The sequence below is a fragment of the Microtus pennsylvanicus genome, chromosome 2, assembly GCF_037038515.1.
Source record: "Microtus pennsylvanicus isolate mMicPen1 chromosome 2, mMicPen1.hap1, whole genome shotgun sequence".
NCBI classification, from domain to species: domain Eukaryota; kingdom Metazoa; phylum Chordata; class Mammalia; order Rodentia; family Cricetidae; genus Microtus; species Microtus pennsylvanicus.
The window spans coordinates 142,116,645-142,134,287 of NC_134580.1; the positions used below are offsets into that span (position 1 = coordinate 142,116,645).

Below are 17,643 nucleotides of genomic sequence, written 5' to 3' on the forward strand. Positions count from 1 at the left end.
CTTTCTTAAAACAAATACTGTCAGCCTGGCAGTGGTGGCACATGCCTTTAATCCCAGCAGTTGAGAGGCAGAGACAGGCGGATCTCTGAGTTCAAGGCCATCCTTGTCTATAGAGTGAGTTCCAGAACAGCTAGGGCTACACAAAGAAACCCTGTCTTGGAAAAAAGAAGAGGAAGAGGAAGGAGGAGGAGGAGGAGAAGGAGGAAGAGGAGGAGAAGGAGGAGGAGGAGAAGAAGAAGAAGGAAAGAAAGAAAGAAAGAAACTAAATAAACTACAAAACCAAAACCCTACTCTGTTGCCCCTTTCCAACTGTACATCCATGTTGCACTGAGGTCAAGGTCAAGCCACAATTTTTGGTGCTGTCTCTGGAACAGCTGTCATGGGGCCCCTTCCGGATGACTCTGAGTCCAGATGGTAAAGAACTGATTGGTGGGGTCATCACCCTTTGAGGCTGCAGACACCGTTCAGGGCCCATATGTTCACAACCTGACACACTCAGTGAAGGACACAGAAACTCCCTGCAGCTTCGGGAAAACCCCAAGCTGGTCCAGACAGTGCCTCGTCCCCGTGAGAGTGGGTGGTAGAATGGCCTGTAATTTCAGCCCTTCCTTGTCCCTGAAAGTATTTCCCATGTGACATGGGTTTTCAAGTCCTGCCCAGGAAAGAGTTGGTGGCACAGGGAATGGCTCGTTGTACAAAAGAAACACAAATAAAGAAAAGAAACCGAGCCTTCTAATAGACACCCAAGGCTCTGGAGGCCAGGCTGAGCACCAGCTGTATACCCTGCCTCAAGAGGTCTCTGGGTGAGTGCATGCCTGTAATCCCAGCCTCCTAAAAGACGCCCAAGGCTCTGGAGGTCAGCCTGAGCACCAGCTGTATACCCTGAGGCCGCGGGCATTCTGGGTCACACAAGCCAGGGAGTCATGGACTGGATGTTGTTTTTATCCGGCAGCCCATAGCCTGTAGAGGACACAGCATCGTATCACTGGGTTCCCTTCCTCCCACCCTCTGGCAGGGCTCTGTCATGGGACGGACAGCCCAGCAGCTAGAGCCTGTAGGAATGAATGCATGGGGCACTGATTTTCGCACTCGTGCATGGAGATGGCCACCTGAGCACAAGATTAAACGATACGACAGCGCCCTCTCTTGGTCACAAACAGTACTTCTCTTCCTTTGATGGGCAGGCACACTCAGCCTGCCCTGAAGGATCCAAAGCAAATGTTTAAGACGGTCACACTGTCATCCCGAAGAACGGAACCTGACTCCACATTCCTACTAGGAGGTGGAGGGACAACCCTGCCTCTGGCTAGTGACCACCCTTGTCCAGTCTTGTCCCTGACTAGCAGGGATGGCCACGGGGTCATCTTTTTTAGCACACGGTGTAGGCCACAGTGAAGGGAACAATATATGTGGGAGAAGTGAGCGCTCTGTGCAGGGAAGAGGGCCAATAGAGGCCCCCAGGTCAGGTGACTTGGGGGTGAGACAAAAAGAGAGCTTGGGCCTTGGAGGCCAGAGGTAGGCACCTGCTCTCTCTGGGCTGTGAGTCCCTGCAGCCACCGAGAAACCGCAGGCTCCATTCGCCCCCTGCTGGCCAACATGCAGAATGACAGTCTGGCCTGGCTCCCTCTGAGAGCTCCGCAGCACAGCCTCCGCACCAGCACTTACTGGGCACCTACTGCGTTCAGAGGAGGGGTGACCAGACTAAACACAGCTCTCCCCTGAAGGGACTAGAGGCGGAGAAGGAGGAAGCTGGGCATGGTGACTGAAGTAAGATACTGGCCTTATTAAGTACCTGTTTTCTGTTCTAGAGAAGTCAGAAACTGTCCTGGTGCCTGGACACATTTGCTGAGAACCTATGTGGTGGGCCTGGGCTTAGCTGGGCGTACACACGGGCTATTATATACTTAGGACTCACAGAACTTGAGCTGGGAACAGTTTTTAAATGTTTGTTTTCGTGTGTGTGTGTGTGTGTGTGTGTGTGTGTGTGTGTGTGCGCCACATGTGTGAAGGCACCCTTGGAGGTAAGAAGAAAGCTTTGGATCACCTAGAGCTACTGAGCTCAATGTGGGTGCTGGGAATCAAACTCAGGCCCTCTGGAAGAGCAGCAGGTGCCCCCCCTCATTGTGTGTGTGTGTGTGTGTGTGTGTGCATGCGTGTGTGTTGTTGCTTGTTTGTTTGTGATAGGGTTGCTTTGTGTAGTTCTGGACATCCTTGAACTCCCTCTGTAGACCAGGCTGGCCTTGAACTCACAGAGATCTGCCTGCCTCTTGTCTTCCAAGTGCTGTGATCAAAGGCATGTGCCACCAGCCCCTAGCTCAGCAAGTGCTCTTATAAAACCACTGAGCCTCCTCTCCGGTCACGTTGGGGACTATTCTTACAGCTGAGGCCCAGAGAGATTTTAACTAGCAGGTGGTGGGGGTGGGACTAGGAAGCATAGTGTAAGGGTGGGCTCTGACCTCTCACAATCCCCCACCGAGACTGCACCGTCATCCACTGTAGACCAGTGTGGCCTCAAACCCTCAAACTCAAAAAGATCCGCCTGTTTCTGGGATTAAAGGTGTGCACCAGCACCCGGCTAATAAGCATTTTAAAAGTCATTACTCCCCTCGTTGCTTGGACAAACTGCCTAATACAAGCAGTTTAAGGATTTGTTTTTGCCCAGTCTGAGGCACAGAAGGCGTGGCAGCAAGGGCTTGAGGTAGCCGAGCACGCTGATCCAGTCAGGAAGAAAATGGACCCTGGTGCTCGCTTTCTCATTTTGATTCCTCACAGTACCATAGCCACAAGAGAGTGGAGTTCACATACAGGGTGGGTCTTCCTCCTCAACTACCCCAGTCTAGACGCTCACTCACAAACATGTTTCCATGGTGATGTTAGAGCCTGTCACCTGAGGAATTTGGAGTTCCCTGATCACTATTCCTAACTGTCTGAAAGTACTAAGTGTAACTGGCTTGGAAGAGCCAGCGAACCTATAGTTACCATCTTCCTGCTAAGACACACTGTGTTCCTCTGTCTCAGAATTTGTTTCCGGTCTGTAAGGCAGTTTTAGTGAATAGTGAGTCTCTGTAGAAGGGGGGGGGGGCAGGCAGTCATTTGGTCAAAGGTAGGAAACACAGGTTTGTCTAGAGGCCACCCAAACACTTCCTCATTTCTGAGGCTGTATGTTTACCCAAGGTGCCCGGGGAGTTATTAAAGTTATAGCAAGGGGACCAAAGGCCCCTTCTATAGCCTGTCATGATGTCACTGTTATAAGCCAGGTCCTGAGACTGCTGGTTCCCCCATACCCTGGTCGCTCAACAGCACAGTGAGATGTTCTACGTCATAGGTTTTCTGCCCCCATAATAAGTTTCTCTGCTAACGCAGGGAGCCAGATTAAGCTGAACTTAAAAGTTTAACAGCAGGTTTATTGAGAACAAAGCAACTCCTGGGTGGGTTCACTGGTCTCAGTAAACAAGGCCAGGAAAGCCATGCACCTGAGCTAAGATGAGGGGGGGGGTTCATTGTTGAGGAATATTATTTTCAGGTATATTACTTTTATTTATGCTGCATTTGATTAACTATGAAGCTGTGATTCTTTGTTTAAAACACCTAATGGTCCTAATAAAGAGATGAACGGCCAATAGCAAGGCAGGAACAAGGATAGGCAGGTAGAGAGAATAAAAGAAGCAAGGAGGCGAAAGAGCAAGCAAGAGAACAAGAAGAGGATGGCAGGGGCCAGCCACTTAGTCAACCAAGAAAGATAAATGCCCAGAGGGAAAAGGTAAAGGGGATAATTTAAGACAAGAAAAGCTTGCAAGAAACAAGCCAGGCTAAGGCCAGGCACTCATATCTAAATACGTCATTACGTGTGATTTATTTGGGAGCTGAGTGGCGGGCCCCTCAAAAAGCCAAAGAGCAACAGCATTTCACAATATTTCATAGGTTGTAGGTGAGGGGTGATGACGTGTCCACCACAAGCTGGGCTTGTGCCCAATACGGTCAAAAGCTGAGCGCTTAAGATGGGGACTGGAGCGGCAGGTGGTACTTTTGGAGCATTTCCTTTGTTTGGAGACTCTCTGAGCAGGCAGGGTTTGGAAAGAGAGAGAGAGGAGACAAGAATGGGGCTTCCCAAACTGCAGAGGCGAGCCCAAGGCTCCAACTGAACACTACTGACCTCTGAAACCGTAAGCAAGACAATGAAACACTTTTCTTTCTGCCATAGTCACAGTGTCTCTTTACAATAAACAGAAAGGTAGTCGGACGTTTCATTCATTCAGTAACATCGCCCATCAGACCCATCTAGACAGCAGTGAGAACCAATGACCCTTTCCCCATGAGTTACCACTGATGGGAGAAGACAGATCAATAAGCCAGAAAACAAACAAAACATCAACTATCATTTGGGGAGTCACTGGCAGGAAGACTTTTTTTTCTCTTTGAAATAGGGTCTCACTATGTAGCTCCAACTGACCTGGAACTAAAAATGTAGACCATGCTTGCTGTGAACTCATAGCGATTCTCCTGCCTCTACCTGACTGCTATGTCGCACCACACCCAGGAGGAGTTATTGACTGGCCATCTGGAAGGGAAAAGGCTCCTCCTTCCTGGTGACACACTTCAGTCACACTGCCCCATCTCACTGAAAACTATACAAATGTTTGTGAATAAAAATAAAAGGAGGGGGTGACTGCTCCTAGGTATGGTGGAGGGAGGAGTTCATTGTAGCTAGGAAGGAGAGCATAGCCAGAGACATCTGGAAGAACCCAGAGTGAACATGACCCTCAGTCAGGCCAAGTTAAGAAGGGATAGGGGAGAACCAGGGGACCAGGAGACCAAGAAGCTAAAAGGGTCTGTAACCAAGATGACTGGGTTATATAGAAATCAGAGAAGTTGGGGGAAGAGCAGGCCAGGCCAGTCCCTGGGTGGAGTTTAGGGTAGGGCCCTGGCATGCCAGCCAGAAGGACCCCGTATCAGGTAGGGACTGAGGGATGTTGGGAGAACCTGGCAGCCAGAGCCTACTTTGATATGTTAATAGGAATCTCAACAGTTTGTCCTGGGTTTGGGGCCTAACATTAATGAAGGAAAGAGTCTAGAAGAGACCAGAGAAGCTAAATGGAGGAGAGGGAATGGTGCCTTACTTAGTCTGGGTGTTCACACAGGGCTCCCAGGGGCAGTGACACTTGGGAAGCCTTATAAATAAGGTAATAGGCCAATCACAAGGTCTTTTACAAATCATATATTTATCCCCCACATATGTAAATATGTAGGCAAACTATTAAAGAGGGGATTCAACACCCCCCCCTCCCTAACATAAACCCATTTATTGCTTTTAGAATAAATTACTTTTAGGTTATGCCTGGAAAAGCTTTTAAGAGCCCACAACAAAAAGCAGTTGTGGGCTTCAGGGCTTTCCCCAGGGCAGTGTTCTGCAGCTCACTTTCTGACCTCAAGGCATTCTTGGCTTCCATCGCCTCGAGTCATCTGAAGTCTGGAGACGGTTCTGGTTGGCACTTAGAGGCAGAGGCTGCAGAACACCCTATAATGAAGCACAGCCCACTGCCCCACCTCAGCTCCTCCCCAAAGGAGTCAGGTGAAGTCAAGTGTGAAATTGAGAAAGAGGACGTGGATCTCTTCACAGCACACTCAGCCGGCAGGGCCCCCAGGACACGTTTCTCATTGGTGCACATTTGCAGGTGGACGCCATTCTGCCAGAAGCGGTGGCAATGCATTCTGACAGATTCAATTCTATGTAGTGGTGTTTTATCTGTATTCCTTTTATTTTTATATTTGTATTTTAAGAAATAAAGCTTGCCTGAAGATCAGAGTGCAAAACTAAGCCACTAGAGGCCAGGAGGTGGTGATACACACTTTTAGTCCCAGGACTCTTCCATCCTCCAGCCCTAGCCAGCCTTGGCCCCGCCCAGCCTCCTTCCCTGACCCACAGGCCCTGACCAGCTCTGCTGCTTTCTGCTGCTGTGGACATGCAGCTTAGCTCACCCAGCTCCAACTCTACTTCACTAGGCTTCCTCCTTGGCCAAGTACCAGCCAGGCCTTCTTCCCAACACATCCTGTGGACTGGGAGCGGCTTCCTGGCACCCCAGACAGCTTGCTCTGAGAGGTCTCTTATTTTATCTATCTTGTTCCCAGTGCCTAAGTGCAGGACTGTGTCCTCTACTATATATATATATAAAAAGGAAATACTGGGGATGGGGACACTGGACAGATGGCTCAATGGCTAAGTACATAGAGTTTCTTGCAAAGAACCTGGGTTCAATTCCCACCAGCTACATGGTGGCTCATGACCATCTCTAACTCCAGTTCCAGGTGAGCCAATGCCCCCTTCTGGCCTCATTTAGGCAAACGTCGGCACTCATAAAGTAAAATAGCAAGAAAGACTGGGTTGGGGCTCCACTGGTAGAGAGCTGAGCAAGCATGCACTAAATCTGAGCTATTTCCCCAGCACACACAAACCTGGTGGTGCACACCTATTAGAAGTTCAAGGTCACCTTCAAGTACCTATATTGAACAGGTTTGTGACCAGCCTCGGCTACCATGCCCACAGACACACATGTGCACACACACACACACAATTTGTGAGTAGAATTAGGTAGAAAGTAAGTAACCCAGAACTGGCCACAGGGGACGTTTTAGAACCAAATTGTCACCCATGTGTGGTGTTCTACAGAGAGGGAACCTCCCTGAAAGGCAGTTACACAGAAAGACAACCACCAAAGTTTGGTTCTTGAATATGTATTTTTACTGAAAAAATCATTCATAAATTAACATACAAAAATGTACAAACACATGAGTGAACAATGTAATGACAAAGGACTGCTTCTGTGAAAAGTGTTTTTAAAACATCTTTAGATTTCAGTGCAAAAATGTACCCCTGGCACCTTTTAAACAGAGAGCAAGCTCAAAACAAACAGAAGTAACGATGGAATAAGCTAGCTGCGTTCAATGCCTCATCAGTGGTGTGTGGGTACAGTCAGTACATGCTCCGCTACTGGCCTCTGAGAAAGGGAGGTGCTCACAAGAGTCCCTGTTTCAGCAAAATCAAAGGTTTGCAAAACCCCTCTCCCTTGAAAGAAACCCTGTGTGAAGGGGAACCTTCCACACACAAGGCAGTCAAGGGCAAGGCTGGTTTGAGGGTCACTCGTCTGTAGCACTGAATAACCTCAGCTGCCAATACATCAAGGTCATACTCGCTCCTCGCTGTCATTTTCTTTAAGCATCCCGTGACCTAACTAACATGTGGCCTGGTGGTATGGTTTTGACTGTGACATTTCCCACTCAGCACGTGACTTAGTGGACAATGATCAACAGTGCCCGCTAAGAGCCCACACTAAAAACAAACTTGGACATGATTGCAAAAGAATATAAGCGACCCTACTTTGAGCAGTAAAAAGACCTTTCCTTTTGTCCCCAGATTGGTGTTTCTTTCTTAAACCAAGTATCAGCCTTTGGCCCAAAGCAGTACCCTGTGGCAAGTGTGAGAAGGCAGAGCTTCAACTGGGACACATGCGGCATGCACCACTGTCCCTCTCTGGAAGCCCCTCCAAAGGACCATGGCTCTGCCACACTGAAAGCAGCTCCTGGCCTTCAGTGCAGAAACAGGAGAATGAGGGGAGTGAGGGCTGGGCCCATGGCTCAGTGGCAGAGCACTCAATAGCATGCCAAAGCCACGAGTTTCATGCCCAGCACTTCAAAACTAACAAGAGAAGGGCAGAGGGTCTGGACTGGGGACCAACACAATCTTTATTGCTGTGTACCGTAAGACAAAGGCAAGTCAATGCAGCCGTGCAGCTCCTTGCCCAGTGCAAACAGATGACGCAGCTCACCAGCGCTCTCAAGGGCAGGCACCTGCTCTCTCATATGAGCGGGAAGCATTCTGCAATGCCATCTGTTCCCTAGATACCACTCTATTCTACAAAAAGAACAAAAACAAGAAAAAAAAAACAAGGCCTGGCCAATCACTCCCACAGTCTGTGGGGATCATATGTCCACAGAACCAATTTGTGCGATGCAAAAACCCCAACCCCACATATTTACACACCCCACACCCACTTATGTAAACCATGAACATTGAGGGCGCTGAAGGCAAAAAGGCAAAGAACAGAAGTTGGAGGCCTAAAGAGAGCACTCCTCACCACATACAGATCCCTGCTGTAGGGACAGGGCCACAGCAAAGGCAGACACAGGAAGGAAGAACCCTTTTGACTGCAGTTTAGGAACTGCCATCAGGAAGCAGGGGCGACCTCTGCTGGCTGCCTGTCAAAGCTCTGGTGAGATCTCTCCTGGATCCTAGTGCCACCTACTACTTGACTGAGCCCTTCCCAATCAATTGCTTGTTAGTACAACACAGCATCTTCCCAGAAACCAAAAAAGGTGAAAGGAGAAACCACTGAAGCCAGCTGGTCATGCAGGCACAGCTCTGAGAAACTGGCCAAGTTCAAAAGAAAGAGGAGCGTCACCCAACAGGCACCCTGAGATGTTGAAGGGATAAAAAACAAAGTCCAGAGAGCTGGGTCTGCACAGTGCCACCCCCGGGAGGGGGCGCGGATCCTGCTACACAGCTCAGGTTGGCCTGGAACTTGCTATGTATCTCACAACGACCTCAAACTTCCTGTTTATCAGCTCCTGCCTTTCACACTGGAGTGATAGCCCTGCACCCTGTCTCGCCCAGCCTCCACATACCCTGGCACTGAGGGGTCTGGAAGAGGGGAGGGAGAAGTGAAGGGGCTGTAGTGACAGGTTCTTTGCTCTGCCCCGTGTCTACTCCCTTCAGAAATGACAGGGATTTGGGCGATGACGCTCTCCAACTATGTGGTAACTCAGTTGTGTTTGCCACCCAAGGTAATCTAATATACGAAGTCCTCACTCTGAAGTGGAGCCAGCTATAAAATTAAATTTTAAAAACGCATTTTACATGGCTTATTTACAACTACACTTCTTCAAGAAGTGACTGTTATGTGCCTATCACCCCAGGTCCCTCCCCTCCGCCCTTAGTTCCCACCTAATGCAGCTAATTTTCTAAAAAAAAAAAAAAAAAGAAAAGAAAAAGAAAAAAAAGGATAGAAAAGAAAAAATAAGAAAGAAGGAAAGAAAGAAAGAAAGAAAGAAAGAAAATATTCTCCCCAAAAGCAAACAAAAATGAGAACCAAAGAGAACACCAGAGATGCAGAGAACGGTGTGGCAGTCCTCCTGCTTCAAGCCAGGGGTGGCTGGCCATGGCCTCTGGGTCTGGCCATCCATCTATCCGAGGGGCACCTAGCCTGGCCCTGGGGTGGGGACAGAAGAGAGCAGCAGGGCAGGCATCTGTCTTGCAGAATGAAGCCAGTGCTGATGAGAGGTGTCCCCAAGCCGCCTGTCCCTGTTTGGGCCTACAGCGAAGGCCTTTGTGCGTGTGCTCTGTGACAGTTTTCTGGAACCCTATGGTCCTGCACTCCACTCTCTTTCTGTCCTTGTCCTGTGTTGACCCCCAGGACGGCGCATCACAGCGCTTCTGAGGGGGTGGTGGGTAGGCGGACACGACTTCTCTCCACATCTCAGTACTCAGTCACCTGAGCCAGCTCGGGTGTCAAGTTGACAGTTATGTTTTTATACAAGGCGTCGTATGTGATGTTTGCAAAGTAGTTCAGGTTGTTGAGGCCGTCTAGCCCTTGCCGCTCCTTTGACTTCCTCAGCAGAGCATACCTGGAAAGCCAAGGACAGAGAGGGACTCAGAGCCAGCATCCCAGCTCCACAGTCAGGACAGCTGCCTCACCAGCTTTACAGCATCTCATCTAACGCCTCAGGCCAAAAGAAATGAAAGCTCAAGAGACTGACCCAAGGTCAGAGTGGAAAAGCCCCAGAAAGAGATTTCAAACAGAGGAGGGGACAAAAAACAGCCAAGTTAGAGCCCTGCTACTCCTCTGGAGACACTTTCACAGGGCAGGGCTTAGCAGGAGGTGACACCAACTCTCTCAGGTTGCATAGGAGACCCAAATATCTAAATCTCACCAATGGTCAGGCAAAATGTCTATCTTGGCTAATCAGAACAGATACCCGTGACACCTGAAGTCACACTGCAGGGGCAGAGGGGTGGTACAGCCAGATAAACAATACCAACCTTCCAAGAAACTGGACTTCTCCTCGATGGTGGTGAGGAATGGACTTGTATTTTCCTGTGTCCCCTTCTGGCCGGCTCACAGAATAGCCCGCATTCTGTACCCTGTCCAAAACCAAGGAGACAACAGTGAGATGCTGAAGACCCAGAGATTAGCAAACTCTAAAGACACCTCACAGTTTCTCCAACAATGTCCAAGGACCTTCTTACTCATATAACTGATCTGACATTTATTTTAACGTGCTAACATTTCATGTGTGTGTGTGTGTGTTGACATGCATGTGCTTGGAGAGCTAGAGTTGCCCAATGTGAGTGCTGGGAACCAAACTTAGGTGCTCTGGAAAAACAATAGGTGCTCTTAACTGCTGAGTCATTTCTCCAGCCCTCAGACATGTCATTATAAAAAGATTGTTAAGCTGTCATTTGTTTATTTTTATATATCAAAGGAGAAATTGAGAATAGTTGCCTTCATAGAAAGTAGAGATACATTTTTAGTTTGGTTAGAAGGGTTTTTCTGTTGTTATTTAATGTTATAACTGTAATTTTTAAAACGGACTCCAAATAGTTACAACTCCCAATATTCATCTCCATCATGAAAGAAAATAAGTCAGTCACTCCAAGAATCACATCAGAAGGCTAGGTGGAGCTGCTGTATAATGTGGTGGGGGCACACGGGAAACACCCACCAGCCTCACACCGACAGCTGGCTGAAATGTTACTGTGTATATGGTTCTTTCCAGTGTGGCCTCAAGGACACACTGGATGACACAGGTAGCTCCTGGTAGACACTGTGGCAGGGTGGGGGTAGGACGGGGGTGCATACCTGTTCCACAGATCGTCATCTTCTCCACCCCAGCCCCAGAAGGCATTAGGAAAGCCATTGATTTTCCGAAACTGTTCTACAGTCAGGCCGCTCACTCCACCAAAAAACTCTGCATAGGGAAGCCTGAAGGAAGGACAGCAGTCACGTTAGAACTAGAGTTGAATTTCCTGATGACTTTGTCTTTGTTTTCCTGCACTGCAGGGATGGAACCTGGAGGCTCACACAGCCAGGCATGAGAATTGAGCACCTCTCCAAACTCTCAACTGGTCTGCAACAACTTTACTGTGCAATGAGTGACAGAGCACAGAATTTACTCAGCGTGTATGGAGTTGTGCAACCATAGCCATCTTCAGTGTTCGGTCACTCCACACTGGTCATCACCACTCAAACATTTTGCCCCCATCCTCAGTCACACTACTAACCCACTTTCCACCTCATGCCTGCTCACTGCTGAGCTCCTGCACAGAGCACTACACTTTACAAGCCGCCCATCAGCTGACACAGCTGGTCACAGCCAGCTGCATCTCATTTCTGCGATTGGCCTTTGGGAGTAGGAGACACTCACAGGTACATGTATTTGTCCAGCTTGGTTGCAAAGTGCCTGGGCATTTGTCCACAGCCATAGTAGTTGCGGTCACTCTCGGGTATGTGATCCACATCATGGAAGATCAGGCAGTCCCAATCCAAGTCCTTCATGGCTTCTTGAAAGCCGACATTGAAAAGCATGGCTCGGTTAAAGGGCTGGGTACCAACCTAAAAAAACAAACGATCTTGAAGCAAAGACCTTACTGCCTTTGCTGCACACCAAAAGGGCTCCTAGGAGCCAAATGGACAGACTACTAAGTCCACAGAGAATGCAGCACTACTCAGCCCACAGTCACCCAGGGAATACACTGGACTCTGTCTTGTTTCTTCAGAATGCGCTGGACCAACACAAGCCACAGCTGAAGACGGAGGCCTACAGCCACGGGATATACAGGAAACAGGCCGGGCACTACCAAGTCTCAATTTATGCTGCTCACACATCTAGTGAAAGAGGGTGTGTTCATCTCAGCCTTTTATTCTGAAGGTCCCACTACAATAGTCACTGAGCTCTCCAGGGATGACTGTCTGAGGATTATAAATTCTGTGGCAGGTAGAAACCAGTTCACACCAGTTATGGCCTACTTAACTACATGTTAACCTTCTTACCCAAGCTAACACCAAAACATACACTCAGGACAGGGGCAAGGGAGGTGCTGGATGGTTTTGATGTTTGACAATTTGACACAAACCTAGACATATCTAGGAAGACAGACTTTTTTGTTTTGTTTTTTGAGACAGGTTTCTCTGTGTAACAGCCCTCCCTGGCTGTCCTGGAACACACTCTGTAGACCAAGCTGGCCTTGAACTCACAGAGATCTGCTAGCCTCTGCCTCTTGAGTTCTGGGATTAAAGGTGAGTGCAAAGAGGGACCCTTAATTAAGAAAATAACTCCCTAAGACTGGCCTGTAGGAACCTCTATGGAACATTTTCTTAATTAATGATTGATGTGGGAGGGCCAAGCTCATGGGGACAATGCTACCCTGGGCTCTTTATACTGAAGACAGTGTCACTTGCTGCTTTCTAGATTGTGGGCTCAGAAGAGAGAGAAGGAAACTAAATGTCACTCACTTGCTCGACCACATAGAAGGCAAACTGCAGGCGCTGGCGCTGAAGCATTGGGAGCAGGTGTCGCAGGAGGACTGGGAGGTGCTCATGGCGGTTCCTGAAGGGGATGAGGATGGCCACCTGCAGTGAATCACAGAACAGGGAGCCACCAGTTAGCTGTTGGCCTAGCTGCCCAGTTAGTTCTCTACATTGCTACACAGTTGGAAACCCCTAGATAAGCATCCTAAGGGAGTGCTGAGACCCTCCTGACATTCTCTAATGCTGGCCTATGCAAGCAATAGCACCATGGAACTATCTGGATCCTATCTAGACTGCAGCTCTAGGAGGCAGAGAGACCCAAGGTGACCCAGCACAAAGGTCTCTCTAGAAGTATGCCAACACAAAGTGAGTGAAGCTCCTCAGTGCTGCACATGGCTCGTTCTACAGTGGTCATCTGTGCACACTTGCTACTGTACACTCAGCTTGTCCCATGGCTTGTGTCATGGTCTGCCCCTCACAGGATCAGCAACACCCAAGCACTTTATCAAACACTTGTCAAAGAATGGCCTTTAGCTTCCGCCTCCTCTCCTGACTACAGTCATCCTACAAAGACCCAAGGGTTCAGCTGGAGAACTGCACTACAGTCCAGTTATCTTCCAGTAACGTGGGAGACCAGACAGGAAGCACTGGCTCTACAAAGACACAGTCCACAAATGTGTCAGCTGACTTACTGACCCTCTCTCCCACAAATAATCCTGCCTGGGAACAAAGGGGTTCAGTGCCGCCACATGCCAACAGGGTGCTACCAATCTCTCTGGCTGCAGGAGAGTGCTTGGGGAAACTCATTTCTCGAAAATGAGAGGCAGAGTGCAAGTTCCCAGATGTCACAGTTCTTGAACCCCAGAAGTGTTCTTAACGCCTGCGGTCTGACCCACAGCCCACCTTCCATCGAGGCACACAGTCCGAAGGCTTCCAGTGGCCTCCAAGCTTGATGGCTGGGTCTCTAGAGAAGAGCTCGTGAATGTCGTCCATTCTGATCTCACTCATGTTTATGTCTATCGGGCCCTCTGGACACACAGAGAGAAAAACAATTAAAACTTTCCCAGGCTGAGCCCTGGCCGTGCTGTTTCCTATCTCTCTGCTCTTTAGGGTGTCACTGCCATCTGACAAAGAAGTGTAATAAAGGGACAACACCTTAGAGGTTGGCTTCTGCCAAGGTGGGGAAAAAAGAACAGAGACCTTGAAGCAAAGAGGAGGCAGCTCTTTTCAAGCCCCCCACCCCACCCCTGCCACAGGGAGCTCCATTTCACTCAACACACACACTGCTCACCCTTCCAAAAGCCCCTGAGGTAGCAGCTCGATTCAGAGGGACAGAGTGGTGTACTCAGGCTTGGCAGATTGTTCAGGCCAGCTGCCTGTCTCCCCCCAGCCACCAGTGAGTAGGGGCTCTGAGTAATAGTGCTCAGAGCACAAACTATGGCGACTGTAAGTGCTAGGGAAGCCAGGAGTAGGGCACAGGCCTTTGATTCTAGTCCCCAGGGCTGCAGAGGCAGGAGCATCTTATTTTTGTGAGTTCCAGGCTAACCTAGTCTACAGAGCGAGTCCCAGAACAGCTAGGAGTACTAATGCTGGAATTAAAGGTGTGACCACCATGCATAGCTTGAATTTTTTTAAACCAACATTTTGTTAGGAAAATAACTTTCGCTGGGATGTGGTGGCATACACCTTTAATCCCAACACAAAAGAGGCAGAGGCAGGTAGATCTCCCTGAGTTCGAAACCAGCCTCGTCTACAAAGGGAGTTCCAGGACCCTATCTCAAAAAACAAAATAAAAACAACAACAACAAAAAGAAAATAACCTTTAGCAACTAGCCAGAGTGGGATGGACAAGAAATGTTGGGAGAGCAGGGGGTGAGGGGGGCACAAATGGGAACAAAGCAGGACACAGAAGAAGAAGGTGGGTAGAGGGGTCTATTTTATCAAACCAGTTATAACCAGTGGGCAATTTACACTAAAATGGCAAAGCCATGGCCAGCTCTTTCTCCAGGATACCTCATGAAGGCCATCACAAAGGGCAGAACACAGCACCACTGAGAATGTGGGTCAACAGCAGCAGGTTTGGCTGAAGAGAAGCTGAGGTACAAGGAATTCTTCCAGCCCCAACTCCCAGGGCAGGAAGCCTTTCACTATCCAAAGTCAGAGAAGCCAGCTGGTCACACTCTCCCTTCCGCATTAGTTAACCAGAAGTTAAGTAACTTGTTAAGAACTAGTTGCCTGAAGCATGGAGGCAAGCCGGATCTACTTACTCATGGAAGGGAGCCTCTCTGGGCAAGGGTGGTTGGCAAAGTAGGTGAAATCTTCAGGAAGAAATGTCGTGGTTGGGGGGAAGGCTTCACTGTGGTTCAAGTCCAGAGGATAATCTAGGGAGAGAAGAGAAAGGCGGCTCAGCAAGGCACTAGTATGCTGACTCCTTCAGCTCCTCAGAAGCTTTTGTAGCTTGGTGGGAGCAGGTGGTGCAGTGCTGCAGCTAAAAATATGAAGCCACTCACAGGAGGGGACTGCTGTAATGGCTCCCTTTCCATGTGCATCAGCACTGTGGGTTTCTGATACTCAGTTTATAGCCAGTGGGAATCAGAAGGAAGTCTAAACAGCACAGATGACCCCCCCCCCACACACACACACTTCCTATTTTCCCAGCGCCTTGAACCTCTGACCAGCTTCCTTGGCATCTGCACTTGTTCACAGCCAAGCAGCTCATCCTGCTAACCTGCTTCTATGAATTTATTCTAGATGAGGAAGGCCACTGCACTTCCTTTCCATGGCCTGCATGCCTTGCCTCTTCTTGTCCTACAGTCTCCCAATTACTTGGCATAATTGGACTTAGGGGAATGTTTGGTGTTAATCTGAAGATGCCATAAACATCAGTCATAACTGAGGAGTGTGGAAGGTGATGCTGTTTTTTTGGTTTTCTTTTCTTTTCTTTTTTTTTTCTTTATGATGCTGTTTTTTGGAGTTGTTCTCATCTACTCCCTCGGTTTCACATGGAATTGCTTCTGACTCCCTCCCTCTGCACCACCTCTCAGAGAAGAGGAGGCACCTCCTTGCTGTGACAGTGCCCCATCCCCCAGGTCTTTCACTAGCGCCACTGGATGACTTTCACGCTTTATGTAGGACTGAACCTCATTTTTGAAAGTTCTAGTTTCCTCTTCTTGGGTTCTCCAATGGCTTCCTTAAGGGGGGGTGAAGGGCTGGAGAAATGGCCCAGTGATTAGAGTACTGGCTGCTCTCACAGAGGATTCAAATTCAGTTCCCAGACCCACAGTTCAAAACCACCTGTAACTAGTCTCATAGATTCAATGTCTTCTTCTAGTCTCTGTGGACACTAGATACAAACACTAGGTATTATGGCACACAGACACACATGCAAGCAAAACACTCAAATATACAAAATAAACATTAAGAAATACTTTTAAAAAGATATGGTGGAGCCAGGTGGTGGTGGTGCACACCTTTAATCCTAGCACTCAGGAGGATCTCCATGAGTTTGAGGTCAGTCTAGTCTACAGAGCAAGTTCCAGGACAGCCAGGGCTACACAAGGAAACCCTGTCTGGAGAAACCACAGCAACAGAGGTGGTATAAAGTACATTATCTTAAAACCTAGTGTATCTGATGGTTTCTGTTTCTCTCACTTCATTCAAAGTGGTTGAGCTCTATAGTAGTGTAAGCAACTTCCCAACTTCCATGGCTTTTTAGCCTGTGGTGCTGAAGGTGGCTGGTACTGTTCGAACACCTGGTCTTTGGGTGTGGTTTGTTCAGGAATTGCAAATGGCTTTGCCTTACTGGGGATCTACTTCCAACCCTGTATTGGCCATTCAGTGGGCCTTCCAAGTCTGGAATTTCACTATTCTCTGGTTCTGGAATGTTTAGGGTGAGGTGTCCCTTCACTGTTCTGCTTTCCTTTGTTTCAGTAGTAGTGTTGCTAAGCATTGGAGTGGGAAGTCAGGCAGTTGTTAGGGTGTGGACACCGAGTCACATGACAAGCTGTTTTGGCTTAGTACTGTGGTCCAGAGCCCCACTGTCATAAACTATCTTCAGGTCTTTCACTGGGTCTGGTCAGACTCCCCAGAGAGATTTGCTCTAGTACTCTGCCCTAACAGCAGTCCTGAATCAAGCACCCTGGCAGAGAGGACAAAAGTGCAACACCACGCTGAGGGAACTACTTTACAGGTATAAGGTTCTCAGACATTCCATAAGGCTTTCTTCACTAGACCTTACCTGAGTCGTTCAGGCTACTGTTCCTCTTGGCATAGGCGCTTCGGACCACCTGCTCATACACCTGGGCACCAATGGTCCTCACATTGTCCCGAAGCAGGATGCCTTGAGCCTGCACCATGAAGAGGTAGGTATTCACTGTGGAAAAGAGGATAGAGGAGAGGTGAGTAAGAAGTAGGGGTGAAAGTATCTCTTACACAACTTAATCTCCTTCAGCTCTAAAGCTTTCCACCCTGGATTCAGGACACTCACAGTTCTTGGTGACCAGTAGGGCTCAGGGGAATTTCAGCCAATCCCAAGTCGCAGATAAGCATAAAGTACAGTTATGTTCCACTTGGTGGGCAAGCCTTCACAGTGCCCTCTAGCACCGTGACAATCAGAAAGACCTTTACAGACCAACGGAAACACCAGCAAAGATCTCTGTTCTCAGCACACCCACTTTATACTTGGTGTCACTCAGAAGCCTCAGGCCACTCTGCTCCCCAGGCACTAAAAGCTCTAAGTCCCTTCAAAAAACTGAAGAACAGTGGAAGGTGCCCCGCCCAGACTGCCACCACCCCAGGCAGTAAGGCAAGCACAGCTCACAGCTGAGTGTTCTTCAGGTACTGTGAGTAAACTAATGTATACTGTGAGCAGTGGATGGGCAAGCCATTGTCACCTTGGGCTCGTGTAGCTGCTCCAGGAGGGAGTCACACCCCAGAAGTCGTAATCCTCCTTTCCTGGCAGGCCACTCCAAGACTCACCACTCCTCTCAAAGGGAGGACTGCTTGACAAGGTAGGGGGCATTTACAAGCCCTCCCTGCTAGGGTCTGAGGTGGAATCGTCAATGCC

The 17,643-nt window shown here is 48.8% G+C and overlaps 1 protein-coding gene across 2 annotated transcripts in view; it reads right to left on the reverse strand.

Moving 5' to 3' along the window:
* Nucleotides 1–7,428: 7,428 nt before the first annotated feature.
* B4galt5 (beta-1,4-galactosyltransferase 5) overlaps nt 7,429–17,643 on the reverse strand; it is a 52,277-nt gene continuing 42,062 nt past the window's right edge. For both annotated transcript variants that reach the window (XM_075963128.1, XM_075963129.1), the window contains exons 2-9: nt 16,816–16,950; nt 14,846–14,959; nt 13,482–13,606; nt 12,564–12,680; nt 11,476–11,663; nt 10,911–11,033; nt 10,091–10,192; nt 7,429–9,675 (exon numbers count right to left, since the gene is read on the reverse strand). In XM_075963128.1, coding sequence (XP_075819243.1) covers nt 9,528–9,675; nt 10,091–10,192; nt 10,911–11,033; nt 11,476–11,663; nt 12,564–12,680; nt 13,482–13,606; nt 14,846–14,959; nt 16,816–16,950 — 1,052 coding nt within the window. In that variant the 3' untranslated portion in view covers nt 7,429–9,527. The remainder of the gene's footprint in view (nt 9,676–10,090; nt 10,193–10,910; nt 11,034–11,475; nt 11,664–12,563; nt 12,681–13,481; nt 13,607–14,845; nt 14,960–16,815; nt 16,951–17,643) is intronic.